Genomic DNA, 12188 nt, shown 5'->3' on the forward strand with positions numbered 1-12188 from the left:
CGTCTCCTGCTGTTGGCAGACTGTTTACTCAAGCACTTATATTACATCCCTTGAAATATAATATTAGCAAATACACTTGCTCCCTGAATTTCCCAGTCAATCATTCATTCATTCATTCATGCTCTGTTTTACCACTGCGTAATCCAGGTCAGGGTCGCGGTAAGTCTGTTTTACACACTTTGGTTACATTCATGACAGGACAGGTAATTACTGGTTACACAAGATTTATCAAGCCTTGTTCAAGTCTTTAATGTCAAACAAATACAGTCTTGGACAATTTTGTATCTCCAGTTCACCTCACTTGCACGTTTTTGGACTGTGGGTGGAAACAGGAGCTCCCGGAAGAAACTCACACAGGCACGGGGAGAACATGCAAAGTCCAGACAGAAAGGACCCGGACCGCTCCACCTGGGAATTGAACCCAGGACCTTCTTGCTGTGAGGTGACAGTGCTACCCACTGAGGTACCGTGCCGCCCCCGGTGGGTCTGATTTAATGGAAGAAAGATAGGAACCACATGTGATGGACAGGTTGCCAGTCCATCACAGGGCAAACACACACATATATACACACACTTTTAGTAGCTCAAGTTGCATGTCTTTGGACTTGAGGGAGGAAATCAGAGCACCTGGAGGAAACCCACATGGACACAGGGAGAACATGCAAACTACACATAGAAAGGACCTTGGCCGTCTGGCTTGGATATCAAATCCATGCCCTTCTTGCTGTGAGGTGACAGTGCTACCCAATTACGCCCCTCCCCACACTTAATCCTTTGCAAAATTGTACTTATACTATAACTTATACTATAGTATAAGTACTATAACTTAAAACTTAATGTGTTGTTGACGAAACAAAAAACATCCCTCATGAAAAAAAGGCCTTAACCTCAGAGTGACGGAATTACAAACACAAGCAGCATAATTACAAACACAAAAGCAAAAGTGAGCACAATTACAGGTGCTGTTAAATAACTACATGCTAAAAACAGCCAAATGCTTAGCAATGACAAGTAGAACTTTTGATTTTTCATTACATTTTCCTTTTTACCACTGCTTTATTCTGGTCAGGGTCGCAGTGGGTCCAGTTTTCTTGGAAACACTGGGCGCAAGAGAGGAATACCCCAGATAAAAGCACCAAATCATCGTGGCACTTTTACATCCCCTTGCCCCATATATACCCCCAAACCTAGCCAATCATGTCTGTGTTGGAGCCTAACTGGCCGATAGCACGTGCTGAGACTCCAACATCGGTGGTAGAGTTGAGATGAGAGTTCCAAATAAGGCCAAATAGTGAGTCAAAAAAGTGCAGGTACCATTAAAAAAAAAAGACAATTACTTAGACAGTTGTAAGTTATGGCAGGATTTTTTTAAACCTAGACAAGCTGCGTCAGCAAATACAAATAGTGGTCGCAAGTGAAACCACACTGACAGAAATGGATGGACTCTTTTCTTTCAGGGCTTTTAACAACAATTGAGGCTACAAAAATAACCACAGAAAAAAAGACCAAGCTCCACTATCTGCCAATATTAATAAAACATTATACTTTAAAGTTTAACTTTGCAGAAGTCTTAGATGTACAGTGTATCACAAAAGTGAGTACACCCCTCACATTTCTGCAGATATTTAAGTATATCTTTTCATGGGACAACACTGACAAAATGACACTTTGACACAATGAAAAGTAGTCTGTGTGCAGCTTATATAACAGTGTAAATTTATTCTTCCCTCAAAATAACTCAATATACAGCCATTAATGTCTAAACCACCGGCAACAAAAGTGAGTACACCCCTAAGAGACTACACCCCTAAATGTCCAAATTGAGCACTGCTTGTCATTTTCCCTCCAAAATTTCATGTGATTTGTTAGTGTTACTAGGTCTCAAGTGTGCATAGGGAGCAGGTGTGTTCAATTTAGTAGTACAGCTCTCACACTCTCTCATACTGGTCACTGAAAGTTCCAACATGGCACCTCATGGCAAAGAACTCTCTGAGGATCTTAAAAGACGAATTGTTGCGCTACATGAAGATGGCCAAGGCTACAAGAAGATTGCCAACACCCTGAAACTGAGCTGCAGCACAGTGGCCAAGATCATCCAGTGTTTTAAAAGAGCAGGGTCCACTCAGAACAGACCTCGCGTTGGTCGTCCAAAGAAGCTGAGTGCACGTGCTCAGCGTCACATCCAACTGCTGTCTTTGAAAGACAGGCGCAGAAGTGCTGTCAGCATTGCTGCAGAGATTGAAAAGTTGGGGGGTCAGCCTGTCAGTGCTCAGACCATACGCCGCACACTACATCAAATTGGTCTGCATGGCTGTCACCCCAGAAGGAAGCCTCTTCTGAAGTCTCTACACAAGAAAGCCCGCAAACAGTTTGCTGAAGACATGTCAACAAAGGACATGGATTACTGGAACCATGTCCTATGGTCTGATGAGACCAAGATTAATTTGTTTGGTTCAGATGGTCTCAAGCATGTGTGGTGGCAATCAGGTGAGGAGTACAAAGATAAGTGTGTCATGCCTACAGTCAAGCATGGTGGTGGGAATGCCATGGTCTGGGGCTGCATGAGTGCAGCAGGTGTTGGGGAGTTACATTTCATTGAGGGACACATGAACTCCAATATGTACTGTGAAATACTGAAGCAGAGCATGATCCCCTCCCTCCGGAAACTGGGTCGCAGGGCAGTGTTCCAGCATGATAATGACCCCAAACACACCTCTAAGACGACCACTGCTTTATTGAAGAGGCTGAGGGTAAAGGTGATGGACTGGCCAAGCATGTCTCCAGACCTAAACCCAATAGAACATCTTTGGGGCATCCTTAAGCGGAAGGTGGAGGAGCGCAAAGTCTCGAATATCCGCCAGCTCCGTGATGTCGTCATGGAGGAGTGGAAAAGCATTCCAGTGGCAACCTGTGAAGCTCTGGTAAACTCCATGCCCAGGAAAGTTAAGGCAGTTCTGGGAAATAATGGTGGCCACACAAAATATTGACACTTCAGGAACTTTCACTAAGGGGTGTACTCACTTTTGTTGCCGGTGGTTTAGACATTAATGGCTGTATATTGAGTTATTTTGAGGGAAGAATAAATTTACACTGTTATATAAGCTGCACACAGACTACTTTTCATTGTGTCAAAGTGTCATTTTGTCAGTGTTGTCCCATGAAAAGATATACTTAAATATCGGCAGAAATGTGAGGGGTGTACTCACTTTTGTGATACACTGTATATGAAAAGTAAAGATGCTTTTAAAAGAAATGGCACAACATAAAACAGTAAAATCCTCTTTCCAGCATAAGCAGTGCTGTCCTCTTCCCTGCAGTAGAGCGTACAGAGCTGGATATTTATAGTTTATTAAAGGTGTACCTGTTGTTGCTGTAGTCTCAGGTCAGCCACCTCTTTCTGGTCCTCTGAGTGCAGTCTCTTTAGCTCCTCACAGCTCTGTTTCAGATGGTTGTGTTCTCTCACCAGCTGAGCATTCTCTCTTCTCATCACCTCCATGTCCTCTTTCAGCTGAGACTGGTCACTCAGAAGACGACTGTGTAGCATGCTGCAAAACAAACGTGCAATCACATTAGATCACAGACTGAACCAATGCACCAACCATGCTGATTGGACAATCCATTCCAAAAGCATGGTCATTGTTATAGAGTTGCCAACAACTTCCCTCAGATCGGAAGGTGTGACCGTGGGAATGTGTGACCATTAAGTCAAAAGACCATCGGGAAGCACTGACCATGTACTTACGAGCATCAATGTGTAAACAGGGACCCAGTCATGATGAAACAGGAAACTTACATTTATGGGACTTAGTAGACAGTATTATATAGCATTTGTACAAATTACAAGCAACTGAGGCATAAGGGAAAGTGGTAGCCTAGTGGATAGGGCTTCGGGCTCTCACCTGAAAGGTTGAGAGTTTGAATCCCAGCTCTGCCATGCAGCCACTACTGGGCCCTTAAGCAAGGCCCTTAACCCTCTCTGCTCCAGGGGTGCCGTACAATGGCTGACCCTGCGCTCTGACCCCAGCTTCCAAACATGTATATATGACGAATAAAGGCATTCAATTCTGTTCTACAGGGACAGGCACTGAGTGCACTGACATGTGTACCTCCTAATAGTCAATCATATCTGTATAGACATATCATGTATATGTATATGAATATATGACAAAGATATTCTATTCTTCATAAGAGCCTTGCTCAGGGACCCAACAGTGTCAACTTGGTCATGATGGGGCTGGAACCAATTCACTTTAACTGCTGATCTACCACTGCCCTGTAGGGAATAATGGCTAGATCTATGGATGGATAGATTTTTTAACGGCATGGTAACCTGTGGGTTAATCTGGTTCTAATGTGGTCTTATTTTTCCCCGTGATCTAGATCAGGATTTTCAATTCTGTCGCAAACAGGAATTTAAGAAGAGTGGTTATTTTTGTTAGAACTAGGATATCTTCTATGGTGTGCAGCAAACCAAACTTTATTCTTTCTTGGTGGCATCTCATATATTCGGCCGGTACGTGTTTGTTTGTTAAGGGGGCACCGCAGGGCCTGCAAGTGTGCATGTGTTGGGTTTATATGCTCAATACAGCATCTGGTCTATGTCATTTGGTTCCACCTGCTTATTTGTGCGATGGTTGGCCTGCTGTGTATGAATGGACAGAGTTCATGTAGTTTATTTTCCTTGATGTTCCACTCCATTCGCCATTTGGTTTTATTGTACTGGGTTATAGCAGCCTTAGTATCACAGGGTGAGGTTTAGCAGCTTATTGCTCGTTCCCTTATGTGGATCTTTGCTGCCTGATCTGCCGGCACATTTCCCCTGAGGCCGGTATGGCCTGGAATCCAGCAAAAACTGCACTTCAGTTGTTGAAGGTCTTGCACTTCTTGTAGAACCTCTGTAATGGTGTGTAGGTAAGAAAACAGCTGTACCTACAGTGCTAAAAAGTATGTCATCGTCCCACTTTCTTCTATTTCTTTCCTGTCACACTTAAATTTTTAGATCATGAAAATCTTAATTGGCAAAAAATGTGTTAAAGCCCTACCTGTGTCTTTGTGGAAAAAGTAATTATCCTCTTAGCTACTAAATAAACCAGTTAAACTAATGAAACTCATAATTGGGTTTAATTTTACTGACCACACCCAGACATGATCACTGCCAGACCTGTTGAATCTAAGCATCACTTAAATAGAACCTGTCTGGCAATGTGAAGCAGGCTGGACGCCACATTCAAAAGAGAAGCAAAGTCATTAAAATGAAAAGTAAAATAAAAAAAATAACAGCATCATATTATATACTTTTATCTTTTGTCATATATCAGGCGCTTGGGTGGCACTAGCCCACTACCACTGAGATACAGGGTTCAAATCTCAGCAGTGTCATTGCCAAATCAGCTGTTTACACAGACATGTTTGGCTGGGGAGTGGCTAAGGATGGCAGAACAGTCTAGTTATTGGTAAGGTGCACTTGTCAGTGTGCTCTCAGTGCCAGTCCCAAGTCTGGATAAAATAAGAAGGGGTTGCATCAGGAAGGGCACCTGGTGTAAAACTGTGCCAGATCAAATATGCAGACCAGAATGATCCACTGTGGCGACCTCTAAAAATGAAAACAGCTAAAATTGTAACTACATCTTCTGTTGTTTTACCCTGAGGTTTTTCTGACGGAAACGTGTTTACCCTCTCAAGGTTAAAGACTGCAAGTCGAGACTGCAGTGCCAACAATGCTGCTCCTACTAGATGTGACGGAACCTGGTGTGTTTGCACCAAAAATGTCCAATTATTAAACTCCAATTATTTTTTGCTAGTTATAACTTTTAGTTCAATTTAATTTTGTGTTTGTATGATTTGTGTAAATCCTATTTATTTAAAGCATCCTCCAGGCCACCCAAGAAGGATGAGTCCCTGCTGAGTCTGGTTCCTCTCAAGGTTTCTTCCTGTAATTTTAAGGGAGTTTTTCCTTGCCACTGTCGCCCTCGGCTTGCACAATAGGGGTTTTTGGTCTGCTGGTCCTGGATTCTGTAAAGTTGCTTTGAGACTATGTCCACTGTAAAAAGTGCTACAACATAAATTTGACTTGACTAAAAGATATAAAAAAAAGACTTGGCAGCTCAGGTAAAACACACGCTGTTCACCAGAGCTGAGATCTCAAATACATCGTATCGAATCTCGGCTCTGCCTTGCCGGCTGAGGCTGAGTGGCTACATGAACAACGATTGGGGGTGTGGCCCTCCGTGCACAGCACTGTACCGCACTGCGCTCGTCAAGTGTAGGTGATAAGATGTTCGATTGCTGTGCACGTGTCGGAGGGGGCGTGGAGCAGCCTCGTCCTCCCCAAACAGGAGCAGGGACCAGCATTAGTGAGAGGATGATTGATGGGTAGAAATTGGATGCGCTATAAGTGGGAGAAAAAGGGGTTAAAAAAAAAAAGACTTAACCTAACATGACTCTTGCTTATAAATAAAGAGAACATTGTTTAATTTAATACAGCTAATACAACTAAATCATCTTACTGCCAAATTACTAGAAAGCAAACTATCTGCTCAGGATTGTTTTTCAGCTTAATGTGACAAAAATAGCACAATCACAGGGAAACCTGCGTAATCCAGCAACACTGAACAGTTGGTGGCATGTCAGCAATGACTTTCATGAAAGAGCAATAGGAATATTGTTTCAATAGGAATTCCCTTATTTCTATTTCTAAAATATGACTGTTAGGCTTAAACACATGTCAACAACCTTGTACATACAACCCCAAATCAGAAAAAGTTGGGACGGTATGGAAAATGCAAATAATAAAAAAAAAAACAGAATTTCTTACATTTTCTTTGACTTTTATTTTATTGCAGCCAGTATGAATCTAAGATATTTTATGTTTTATCTGCTCAACTTCATTTTATTTATTAATAAACATCAATTCTTGCATTTCAGGCCTGCAACACATTCCAAAAAAAGTTGGGACGGGGACAATTTAGGGCTAGTAATGAGGTGAAAAATCTAAATAATTATGTGATTCCTAACAGGTGATGTCAACAGGTGATTGTAATCATGGTTTGGTACAAAAGCAGCACCCAGGAAAGGCTGAGTCTGATGAGCAAAGATGATCAGAGGATCTCCAGTTTGTCCACAAATGAGTGAGAAAATCATTAAAATGTTTAAAAATATAATTGGTTCAAACTGTCTGCAATCAAATAAAAGTCAAAGTACATGTGAGGAACACTGCATTATCCATACTGTCCCATCTTTTTCTGAAGATGGGAGAAATACAACTGGAGTTAGTATTTTAGGGATCTGTTTAGTGTACCAGATTTTGCAGTTTGTATGCTGGATGCACATCTTGATGCAACTTTCCACTGTTCCCCCCCCCCCTTTTCTCCCCCTTTAGCACATCCAATTATTTTGTGCTTCCTCTCTGTCTATGCCGAACCCTGCCCTGACCGAGGAGATCGAAGCTAACCTATATCCCCTCCGAAACATGGGCAGCAGCCGGATGCATTTTTGCCACCCACACATTGATGAGTGTGGCGCCACCTAGCGTTGCATGCGGAGAGACACACCCTAAGGGCACTCTTCCTCATCTCTGTGCAGGCGCCTCTAATCAGCCGGCAGAGGTCGTAATCGCATTCTGACAGAGAGAGACCCACATCCGGTTCTTTGTCCCACCCCCCAACTGAGCAACCGGCCAATCGTTGCTCATACAGCCACTCAGCCTCGAACCGGTAAGGCAGAGCTGGATTCGATACGAGGTACTCAGAATCCAGCTCTGGTTGCAGCGCGTCTTTTTACCGCTGCGCCACCTGAGCGGACACTTTCCAATGTTTTTGTGGGCCTGGGACAGGCACTGAGAGTGAACTGACAACTGTACCTACCACTGGCTAAGCTGTTCCGGCCATCCACTCCAAGACACTAGCCAATCACGTCCATGCAGACGCCGACCGACTGATTTAAAGCTCAGATCTTAGAGGTACTGAGCTAATGTCATTTAAAACTGCCCAGGTCTGTTGTGTAAATATGGTGGTGTGGTTTGTTTTTTAATCTGACACTAATCTTTGTGTACAGAGAGCCACACCCTGATCCTCACTATCCCTTGACTCTGTGCAGGCGCCATCAATCAGCCAGTCGTAACTGCATCAGTTATGAGGTCCCGCCCGGCACCCCCCAGAACACCAGCCGATCGTTGTTTGTGTAGGCACCCAGCCTGCCGAATGGAAAAAGCTGAGTTTCAAACCGACGAGTTCAAAATGTCAGTTCTGGTGTGCTAGCGTGTTTTACCACCTGAGTGCCCTAATCTGACACTAATCTAAGACTATACTGTAATAAATACTGGATAATAATGGTGATGCAAAATTACAAATACCATTATAGAGAATTGGGCTTAATCAGCCACCCAAGTATTCAGACATTGAACAGAGTCATAACAAACCCTGAAGATTATTTTAGCACTAATTATAAGCTCAACTATGCTACAAATATTCAGATGGCTGTTTGCAGTGAATGCCTCTGTCCCCCGTCTCTCCCTCGGCAGAAAAAATCCAACAGACTCACCACAAAAGCATGTAAAGAGAGTAGTAAAGAGAACGATACTCACTGATAGAAGTCGGCTTCCTTCACGGCCTCCTCACACCTCTTCAGGGTCTTGGTGTGTTGGTTCTGCAGAGACTGCAAGTCTGCCATGGCCTTCATGCACTGGGTCTTGAGCCGCTCATAGTCATGACTAGCTTTGGAATTCGGCCTTTTGGAGACAAAGAGCGATACGTCAGAGCCGTCTGCAAGGATGCTTCAGTATTTACTCAAGTAAAGGAGTCAAAAATTGCTTTAATGTGTGCTAATTGATTAATATTATTAAATGTTGGCTCACATTGTACATTTTTTGTACATTTTAGATTTTTTTGTTTTATTTATGCGTTTTCTCCCTTTTTCTCCCAATTTAGCATAGCCAATTAGTCTTTCACTGCTGGGAACCCTGATCACGACCAAGGAGGGTATATTTGCCTGACCCACACTCCCCCGACCCCCTTCTTATTTGTCACAAACTGATCACCCATTTATTAGTTCAGTCTTTTCCCACCCAACAGACTAGTGGCCAATTTTGTCTGCAGCAGGCACTGCCAATTGTGCCTGCAAGTGGGTGCCCAGTGGACCGGTAGATCTATATAAGATTTAAGCCTCTAATTAGGAGTAAGAATGACTTTGGCACCTGCAGTCATCAAAGGTGGTGCCGGGAGAGGCGAGGGCAAGCCGTTTGCGGAGTTCATCTCGTTCCCTGGTCACCTGTCTCAGTTGGAACAGGATGGCGTCTATGTTCTCATTGCCTGGCCGGTTGTCGTTGAGCGCTGGCGGAGGTGATGAGGCTGTGGTACCTGCAACAATGAGCACGTCACCGCCGCAAAAACACAAACACTGGGAGAAAACTTTGCTAGGAACTGACAATCATAACATTTACTGAGCAGGTAATAAAAACAAGGCGTAATAAGTATATATTATGTATATATACATGTATACAGTGTATCACAAAAGTGAGTACACCCCTCACATTTCTGCAGATATTTAAGTATATCTTTTCATGGGACAACACTGACAAAATGACACTTTGACACAATGAAAAGTAGTCTGTGTGCAGCTTATATAACAGCATAAATTTATTCTTCCCTCAAAATAACTCAATATACAGCCATTAATGTCTAAACCACCGGCAACAAAAGTGAGTACACCCCTAAGAGACTACACCCCTAAATGTCCAAATTGAGCACTGCTTGTCATTTTCCCTCCAAAATGTCATGTGATTTGTTAGTGTTACTAGGTCTCAGGTGTGCATAGGGAGCAGGTGTGTTCAATTTAGTAGTATAGCTCTCACACTCTCTCATACTGGTCCAACATGGCACCTCATGGCAAAGAACTCTCTGAGGATCTTAAAAGACGAATTGTTGCGCTACATGAAGATGGCCATGGCTACAAGAAGATTGCCAACACCCTGAAACTGAGCTGCAGCACAGTGGCCAAGATCATCCAGCGTTTTAAAAGAGCAGGGTCCACTCAGAACAGACCTCGCGTTGGTCGTCCAAAGAAGCTGAGTGCACGTGCTCAGCGTCACATCCAACTGCTGTCTTTGAAAGATAGGCGCAGGAGTGCTGTCAGCATTGCTGCAGAGATTGAAAAGGTGGGGGGTCAGCCTGTCAGTGCTCAGACCATACACCGCACACTACATCAAATTGGTCTGCATGGCTGTCACCCCAGAAGGAAGCCTCTTCTGAAGTCTCTACACAAGAAAGCCCGCAAACAGTTTGCTGAAGACATGTCAACAAAGGACATGGATTACTGGAACCATGTCCTATGGTCTGATGAGACCAAGATTAATTTGTTTGGTTCAGATGGTCTCAAGCATGTGTGGCGGCAATCAGGTGAGGAGTACAAAGATAAGTGTGTCATGCCTACAGTCAAGCATGGTGGTGGGAATGCCATGGTCTGGGGCTGCATGAGTGCAGCAGGTGTTGGGGAGTTACATTTCATTGAGGGACACATGAACTCCAATATGTACTGTGAAATACTGAAGCAGAGCATGATCCCCTCCCTCCGGAAACTGAGTCGCAGGGCAGTGTTACAGCATGATAATGACCCCAAACACACCTCTAAGACGACCACTGCTTTATTGAAGAGGCTGATGGTGAAGGTGATGGACTGGCCAAGCATGTCTCCAGACCTAAACCCAATAGAACATCTTTGGGGCATCCTCAAGCGGAAGGTGGAGGAGCGCAAAGTCTCGAATATCCGCCAGCTCCGTGATGTCGTCATGGAGGAGTGGAAAAGCATTCCAGTGGCAACCTGTGAAGCTCTGGTAAACTCCATGCCCAGGAGAGTTAAGGAAGTTCTGGGAAATAATGGTGGCCACACAAAATATTGACACTTCAAGAACTTTTACTAAGGGGTGTACTCACTTTTGTTGCCGGTGGTTTAGACATTAATGGCTGTATATTGAGTTATTTTGAGGGAAGAATAAATTTACACTCTTATATAAGCTGCACACAGACTACTTTTCATTGTGTCAAAGTGTCATTTTGTCAGTGTTGTCCCATGAAAAGATATACTTAAATATCTGCAGAAATGTGAGGGGTGTACTCACTTTTGTGATACACTGTATATGTGAATATATGTTTCAAATCTCAGCTGTGCCTCCAGCCTGATCAGACCCTCAACAGACACAATTGGCTGTGTCTGAAGGAGGTAAGGCCTTCAACCTCTACTGTCTGGTCAATCTGCCAGCCCAGTGGCTGAAGAAAAAAAAACATTAAAAGCAGGTTTTTAGTTCATCATTCTGGGTGATAGTGTAAATTAAAGGGTAAATTTGCAATCATATCCATTTAAACATGAAGTGTACAAACAGCCAATTGGGAGAATGGATCCTGAATACAGTTTACCCAATGTCTGGCATGGCATGCATGTCTCTCTCATATAAACTACAGTATCTAAATATTGATTTTAACTGTAGCATGTTTTCTCTTTGCTTTTTCAGCACAAGTGCTTTGTTTGTTTCTCAGGCAGTGTAAAAAGGCAGAGGCCTGTCTACAGTTTTCTTCTAGACTGTTAGTGCTGAGTCATTTTAATCGGAGGTTAATACAGAACAGCATGGAGTTTGCACATTTTCTTGTCCTGGCATTTAACCAGGTAAACTGTGATCTGCTTTAGCATCAACACATCAACAGGAATATTCACAGAAATAAAAACAGTAAAGATGCCTGATACACAGTCTCACACATACACACACACTTTAACATACCAACACTGCTGAGGGAACTGCTGCTCTCTGAATCTGATGGCATAGTCGACAGGACACTGTAGGTGGAACCTGCATATAAAAAAATACATATTAGTTGAAGTACATGGCAGTCACTCAAACAAGGCCAGCTACATATATAGTAGTGATTGACGATTCTATAATCTGTTTCTCTGTAAGGAAGGGAAAGGTCAGTGTTACAGAACATACCTAATTTTGTTATTACATAAATCCTATAGCATACTGTGAACGAAATACAAAAGTCATTTTAAAAACAATCTTGTTCCCCAGGCAAAGTAATCTTGTTTGCCCAGGTTGATTCGATTGCAACCCCCCACACACAGCAATTTAGTTTCCTAATAAAATTCCTCTGCCATCCATTTCATATGCTGGCTAAAACGGTTGCCAACAAGCACCCACCCTGTGT

General features: G+C 43.2%; 1 protein-coding gene across 2 annotated transcripts in view; it reads right to left on the reverse strand.

Annotated features, from left to right (window-relative positions):
* The window catches only part of dlg5a (discs, large homolog 5a (Drosophila)), a 95368-nt gene that overhangs the window by 56630 nt on the left and 26550 nt on the right, over nt 1–12188 (reverse strand). The window contains exons 2-5 of one of the 2 annotated variants that reach the window (XM_062996099.1): nt 11765–11833; nt 9191–9344; nt 8582–8725; nt 3362–3545 (exon numbers count right to left, since the gene is read on the reverse strand). In XM_062996099.1, the coding sequence (XP_062852169.1) occupies nt 3362–3545; nt 8582–8725; nt 9191–9344; nt 11765–11833 (551 nt within the window). Of the gene's footprint in view, nt 1–3361; nt 3546–8581; nt 8726–9190; nt 9354–11764; nt 11834–12188 lie in introns of both variants that reach the window. The other variant, XM_062996098.1, reaches the window with a different exon arrangement.

The sequence above is a fragment of the Trichomycterus rosablanca genome, chromosome 5, assembly GCF_030014385.1.
Source record: "Trichomycterus rosablanca isolate fTriRos1 chromosome 5, fTriRos1.hap1, whole genome shotgun sequence".
In the NCBI taxonomy this organism is placed as follows: Eukaryota; Metazoa; Chordata; class Actinopteri; order Siluriformes; family Trichomycteridae; genus Trichomycterus; species Trichomycterus rosablanca.